This window comes from Glycine max, chromosome 19 (genome assembly GCF_000004515.6).
Source record: "Glycine max cultivar Williams 82 chromosome 19, Glycine_max_v4.0, whole genome shotgun sequence".
Taxonomy (NCBI): Eukaryota; Viridiplantae; Streptophyta; class Magnoliopsida; order Fabales; family Fabaceae; genus Glycine; species Glycine max.
In genome coordinates, this window is record NC_038255.2 from 4,399,397 (window position 1) to 4,407,002 (window position 7,606).

The 7,606-nt window shown below is 32.1% G+C and overlaps 1 protein-coding gene across 1 annotated transcript; it reads right to left on the bottom strand.

Moving 5' to 3' along the window:
* Positions 1-4,864: 4,864 nt before the first annotated feature.
* LOC102663087 (uncharacterized) lies at positions 4,865-6,013 on the bottom strand. The gene is made up of 3 exons (XM_006604924.1): positions 5,918-6,013; positions 5,456-5,833; positions 4,865-5,047 (listed from the first exon to the last, which is right to left on the bottom strand). The coding sequence occupies exons 1-3, from the start codon at positions 6,011-6,013 to the stop codon at positions 4,865-4,867; spliced, it is 657 nt and encodes a 218-aa protein (XP_006604987.1).
* Between the last annotated feature and the right edge of the window lie 1,593 nt (positions 6,014-7,606).

Sequence of the window (7,606 nt, forward strand, 5' to 3'; positions counted from 1 at the left end):
AAAGCTTGCAAAGTTTTAAAACTGATTTTGACACCTAGTAATCGATTACCAGTTCATGTAATCGATTACCAGTGCTTATAACGTTCAAAAATATTTTGAAAAACATTGTAATCGATTACACAAAATATGTAATCGATTACTAGTGGCTCTGAACGTTAGAATTCAAATATTTTCAAATGAAGAGTCACATCTTTTGAAGAAAAATAACTGTAATATTGTAATCGATTACCAATGGCAAGTTTTCAGAAAATCTGTTAACAATCATATCTTTTCATTTGATTTTTGAATGGCCATCAAAGGCCTATAAATAGGTGACTTGGGCACAAATTTTCTTCAGAGTTTTCCCTGTTCAAAAAAGGCATAATTCTATCAAACAAAAATCTCTTATCATCCATATTCCTTGGTCAAACACTTGTGTTATTCAATAAAGAATTAAGTGCTTCATTGTAAACATCTATCTCTTTCAATAGAGATCATCATCTTCTTCTTCTCTTTCTAATCAAAGGGCTAAGAGACTGAGAGTCTCTTGTTGTAAAGTATCTGAACACAGAGGAAGGGTTGTCCTTGTGTGTTTCAGAAAGTGTAAAGGATTTGTGAGATAGTGAAACTTCCAAGCGGGCTTCTTGGGGACTGGACGTAGGCAACAGACTTTGCCGAACCAGTATAAAAACTGTGTTTGCACTTCGTCTTCCCTTAAACTCTTTTATTTATTGTTACTTAACACAGAGGAAGGGTTGTCCTTGTGTGTTTCAGAAAGTGTAAAGGATTTGTGAGATAGTGAAACTCCCAAGCAAGCTTCTTGGGGACTGGACGTAGGCAACGGAATTTGCCAAACCAGTATAAAAACTGTGTTTGCACTTTGTCTTCCGTTAAACTCTTTTATTTATTGTTGCTTAACATTTACATTCAGATTGTTTAGTTTGAATCATCATTTAGAAATTCATCTTTAAGGGAACTTGGAACTTGCATTAAAATCAAAGTAGAATTTTTTAATTAGGGAATAATTTGTAAAATCTTAATTCAACCCCCCTTCTTAAGATTGTCTAACATTTATGACTCCGACACAGCTAGGGGATCCTCCTAGAGTTTCGCCGGTTCAGCAATATGACACATTTGTTGAACCAGATGTGCATCAGCAACCGGTGGCGGCAACAACACATGATGAATCAAACATTCATGTGCATCGTCCTAGACATGCAGTGGTAATATTTTTTTTGGTATTTTGTGTTTGTTGTTTTATTTTCTATTTTATTACTAACAATTGTTATGTTTGTTTTTTTTTTTTTCACTTACTAGGATGGTTATGTAGCAATTGCTGATAAGTTGGAGAGGCTACTAAACCTGAGAATCCTGACCGAAGGAACAAAAGCCTATACTGTTGCTGAAGAATGTCTGAGCATCGCAAGAAGCTACATTGGCCAACCAACTGTAGGTCACAGATCGAGGCGTAGGTGGAATACAAACGGTCATTGAAGTTATTTTGTTTTTGCCTTATATATGTCTATTTTAATTTTTTGGATAATTTATTTATTTGGTACACTTATGTATTGACACTGACATTTGATTAATTTATAATTTTGGCGTGATACTTATGGACACATTTTTAATTATTTTATAAAAATATTTGTTATCCGTTTATCGTTAATTAGCCGTTAATGTTGATTTGAGGAATAAATTAATTTGTCCATAACAAATTATGAATATATGTTTTTTGAAACATTTAAGCATCATAAATCATTTTTAAAGTTGATAACACACTGTGAATTGCATGCGTCTATTAAAAAAAATGAATACTAAACCTATATATTGACATAGAAATGACTACTCAGTTATTTTAGTTCTGATAGTAACAATGCATGTTTGATGCAAAATTAAAGCATGACACAATATTGTTGTACTTGACAACACATAGGAAGTGACACGCGTCTATTTAAAAAAAATAACACAAGCAGTCTCATTGAACAACATCTATATATATCACACCAACACTCTCAACCATCACACATTCTTGCCCAATCTACCTTTAGAAACCAAATTCTACAAGAAACTATGATATTTTTGGGAGAAACAAACAGTCAGACCATTGTTAACTCCAGATTAGCTTTTAGTTTTTCGAATGGATCGATTATTGACAACAAATCTGGTGTTTATTTACAAAGTTCCACTCTGATACCCATTCGAGTACCTAATGATTGTGATTTTGAAACGCTAAAAACAGAATGCACAATACCCTTTAACTAACCAATGATCAATATTTGGATGAAATTTACTATCGATATTCATTCACAAATGCAGGTAACCAATTTGTCTTTCAATCTATGTAATTGAAAGATGATGATGATGTTAACACAATGTTAATGTGTAATGATCAATACTCGTGTGTTGACCTGATTGAGTTATTATGTACCATTGGTAGAACACCGGATGATATATTAAACTTACTTCAAGCCACTATGACTCCTACTCATGATGCCCTGCTATATTACAACAGGAGGTGAAACATGTCACGCCAACACGACTTTGTAAGTTACCGTTCACAGGAAAAAATCCAAAAAGATTTGACATTCCTTCGGGATGTAGCATCAACGAATTGAAGGATGTGATCAAGCAAGTTGCATCTCAAGGGATTCTCCCTTATGGTATTCATGAATCACAAACGGTAAGATGATTGTTTTTTTGATAGCCAGGTCATTCTGAGTATTCATAAAAAGTTATTAAATTTGAAATAATTGAACTGAAAACTGACGAATACGTGTTAAAGGTCTTAGTACAGTCTAACTATAGGAAACAATTTGGCCCAATAGAAATTTTAGCTATTCTTAATAAAGCGGTAATCAAAATGGAAGATGACATGTCTTGATTGCAACATGATTCAATGCAAAATTAGTATTAATTAATTGTATTTTTTGATGCATTTTCTGTTTGTTTCAACTATGTTGTAAGTTAATGTAATGTTTAAATTGGTATCCATTAGCTGATGAAACTGTATGTTTATTATTTTCAAAGTACTTATTTATGAGCTAACTTTTTAAAATAGTTAGTGGAAATAACATGCATAGCGTAACAAAATGTCAACAAAATAATTATTTATAGAAACGTCAGTGGAATAACAAATTTTATGTTCATTCTTCACCTAAATCAACAAATTCGGTTTTTAGCTTACACAAATTTGTGTAACGATGCATTCTACCTATGCATGGGGTGGGCCACTGCTTTGCCTGATAATGGCAATGTGTATTCCACAACAACGCCAATGGTGGTAAAGGACAATGGTCTCGTAAAAAAACTTGTTACATAATGACAAACAGATTCAATGTGAGATAACCAACAACATTGTCAGCATTTATACTGACATAATAATTATGCAATTACCTATACAAAATGATTCTCATACACATGACCAATGCATATTACGCGATACACAGAAGAATCTGGTGGTGATTGACTTCTAAGAGGAAAAAATATCATGCTTTGTTGTCATAAAAGAGAAATAACAATCACGTTGTATCGTGAAGCAATGACATATCCCATATTCATAATATTTATCCACTTGTCTATGGTAACCTACATGTAACAGACAACAAATAACGGTTACTTAAATGTTATTTTAAGAAAAAGTGACATAACAATAAACTTACGTACCATAGATAATCCGTCAACAAGTAGAGAACGCTTTAATTCCTCAAATCTCTCTATGCCACCAAGCAGGTTGATGTACTTTTCCGACCAGCTTGTCAGTTCTTTATGTAGATGGTAATGCACCAATGACCATAATTTTTCAACCATACCCAATAAGGCAGCTATTGCACGATAACCACAGTTACCATCCGCTTTGACATCAATAATGTTTTTAATAGAATCCTGGATGCACGGATGAAATTGATCCAACATTGGAATATTTCTTCTTTGTATTGGTTGCTCAAATGATGATACATTACATTTTACTGAAGAATTACTATTTTACACAGAGTGTAATGCATCAACATACTCCCAATAAGAAATATCACGTTTTGTTGACTTTTGTTGTTTGGTCAGTGGTTTTTTTGGAGCACCTTTAGTCTTCACTTTTTCTGGAGGAAGACACATAGAGTTCAGATCAGGATAAGAAATTTCTCAAAGCTTTGTCTTCAAATGTATTTTGCCACAAACATCGAGCTGCTCAAATCGTCTCGATATGATTTCCATCTCCACCAAAAAATATGGATTGTCTCTAGTGGTATGGAGCCAACAACATATTTAGACAACTCACGTGCACATGGAAGACTGTAGGTAGTCCTCATGACATATCCACAACATGAAGGGTTTTTGCCTACATAAGGTATACGCTCATATTCAGCAGCAATTTCATTTAAAGCGTACCTTGATATCATGCCAAGTAGTTTTTTTGTACAAGGTAACTTTAAACACATGCCCAACCACGTGCGTGCTTTTCTCAAAAGATGCTTTAATTTGGGTGTGTTGAAGTGTCATCTTGTTGTTCATTGCTTCCCAAACACTACATATGTCACCAAGGAAGTTTTGTAGGAGTCTCTTTAATGACCAATGAGTATTCTCAACCCTACAAATGAAATATACAACAACGTATAAACAACCGTAACATTTTCATTTAAGTCAACACCAAAACAAATCAACACAAACAAAAAATAATATTCATATCTGTTAGTAGTTGTGTTTCCTAGATGCATCACTTTGTTAGTCCATGCTTTCACAAATTTTTTTTTGTGCAAAATCATCCATGTTTGACACACATAGTCCACAAACATAGGCCACAAAGAGCAAGCCATTTCAAAGTTTTTAAGGTATTCATCAAAAGAACTCTCACATGGACAGTCAACCAAACCCCCCAAGACTCCATCACATAATCTCATGCATTCTTTTGAGCAGCCAAGGTTTTGCATTTTGCCTTCACATTCTTGTCAATGTGAAACCGAAACAACAAGTTTGTAGCATCCGAGAATACAGTTTTCACTGCATTAATCAAAGACAAATCTCTGTGAATAACAATAGCCTCAGGGAGTGCATCAACTTTCATGAAAAGACCCCGAAACTGCTATAGAGCCCAAACAACATTATTAAGATGCTCTCCTTCCAAGTACCCAAAAGTAGCAGAGAATGTCATTCTTATTGGTGTAACACCAACAATATCAAGCAACAACAGTTTGTACCTATTTGTTTTGTAGGTACTATCAATAAAAAAAACCAAATTACAAGAATTGGTTAATTTGACTGCATCAGGATGACTCCATAACAAGTCACGTACAACATTTACATCCTTCATCCTATGCCAGTGAATATATTGATCTCGATCAAACAACATGATGAGAAGTTGCATTTCGATGTTACTCCCTCTTATGGAAGAACGATAAGCATGTCTAGCATTGTAAATTTGTTTGATTGTTGTATAACTGTTGGCATTGTGCTCCTTCAACATCAAACGAATATTTCTTGGCTTCACCATGGACTTCGTCATATCAGCAACAACAAGCTTCTCATCTTTAGTCAGTCGACCTGTATATGAATGCCCAACAAATGACTTTGCCATTTTATGATTGTGAATCCCACAAATTAACTTCACCATCCATCCTTCTCCTCCCAAAATTGGCTTCGCATGCAACTTAAACTGATATCCACATTTTCTACTGTCAGTGCATGTTCTTACCAAATCATTCTTCTTAGGCCTATATTCACCACTCCTTTTGCAAGCTATTAATAGAAATGAGGTCCTTCCTCTAACACTAGTATTTGTGTCTAACCTCATTATTACGACAACAAATCCAATTTCATGAGCCACCGATTGAGCCCAATGTAAAATTTCATCATGGGTAGCAAACAACTATAACACAATTCAAAGGTCGTCTAAGATCAATGAACATTTATGTAATATAATTATTGTACCAACAACAAATTAGACAAATACCTGAAAAGTATTAAAGACATCAGAGCAATCAACGTGTTCTACTTTCACGCCAACATCTTCCTCATTTTCAACATTCATATCAACTTCTTCAGACATGATACTATCATACATCCACTATTCTTCATCCATCTTAATAAAACATTTAACAACTTTAAAAAATTATACAATCACCTTATTTGTTATCGACACAAATATAGCTCTATACAAAATTAAAAAAAAAAATGTATTGTACATCATATAACTACAGAATATATTTTCACTACATATCTTCATTAAAATATTCAACTATAACAAATAAAGATTACTATTATAATTAAACAAATGAATAATAAATATCATATAAATTCTAATAAATACGTCATTCAATAAAACACCAAATTTGTTTAATTATCAATTATTGTAATAAACATCTAAATACATAATTCACTTAAATATCATATTTGTTTAATTTTTAATCACTGTAATAAACATCTAAATACATCATTCAACTAAATACCAAATTTGTTTAACTATTAATTTTTCTAACAAACATATAAATACAACATTTAATTAAATATCAAAATTGTTTAATTATCAACTTTAGTAAATATTTTAAATGTATATAAAAAATTGTTTTAGCAATCTAATGTTACTTTAGTAAATTATTTTTTTAGTAATCTAATGTCAATTTTAACAATTTTTAAAAGTTTATATGTATTATCATTTTTTTATCAATGTAATTACTAAATTTAATTACTAAAATAATATCACCAAATCAATATTTATATAATTCCTAAAAAAATATTACAAAAAATTACACTACAAAACAAATTAAAAAAAAAATCAAAAAAATATATTTACAATTAAAAATAAAATCCTATTGATCACCAATCCGTATGAACCATACGGATTGCCAATCTGTATGATTCATATGGATTGGTGATTCGTATGGCCATACAAATTGTCAATCCGTATGTTTTAAAAAAATAATTGCATACCTCTTCTTCTCCGGTATTTTTGCCATTTTCAAAATCTGCTGGGTGTCCAAGCAAAAACGTTGGGTGCCCCAAGCAGATGCCTTCCCACTAACGCTTCTCCCCGAAAGGCTTTTTTCATGACCCAACAGCCTCCAAACCCATTTCCCAAAAGAGCTTTATTAAACAACTATAAATTTTTTAAACCCAAACCCCCAATTTTGATAGGGGAACACAATTTTGGAAGCGTGTTTGAAAATTAACTTTGGGAAGTGTGTTAAAACACAATTCTAGAAATTACTTTATGAAATAGTTTTATGTTTCTAAAAATTATTTTTTGGTGTTTTTAGTTTTTTTTGTTACGACATTGTTTTTCTTTCTTTCTTCTTCACAAGTATTAATGTATAATCTAGAATGTGTGCATCAATCATAACGAGAGAAAAGAAATCATTCTATTTAAAAGAAATGTTTCTAGAAGAATAGAGTGAATTTGATGAACAAAGGAATTGATACAAAATGAATTACATTTCTAAAAGAGAGTGCACGGAGGGAGGAATAGAGGGGATAATGTTTATAGAAAAGCAAAGGGGTTCAATGAAATGAGAATAGCAAAGGGGTTCAATGAAATGAGAATTATTTGAAAAAAAGAAGTAGAATAATTAGGTAAATTTACATATTGAATAAAAAGAAATAAAAGTGTACATAATAAATAGGGAGTTGTAAATAGTTAAACCCT

Excerpts from the sequence above, each read along its gene's own strand:
- LOC102663087 (XM_006604924.1), bottom strand. The coding sequence starts at position 6,013 with ATGTCTGAAGAAGTTGATATGAATGTTGAAAATGAGGAAGATGTTGGC. Across the intron at positions 5,834-5,917 it reads ATGTCTTTAATACTTTTCAG|TTGTTTGCTACCCATGATGA; the intron begins GTATTTGTCTAA and ends ATTGTGTTATAG. Across the intron at positions 5,048-5,455 it reads CTGATATGACGAAGTCCATG|TTTCGGGGTCTTTTCATGAA; the intron begins GTGAAGCCAAGA and ends GCTCTATAGCAG.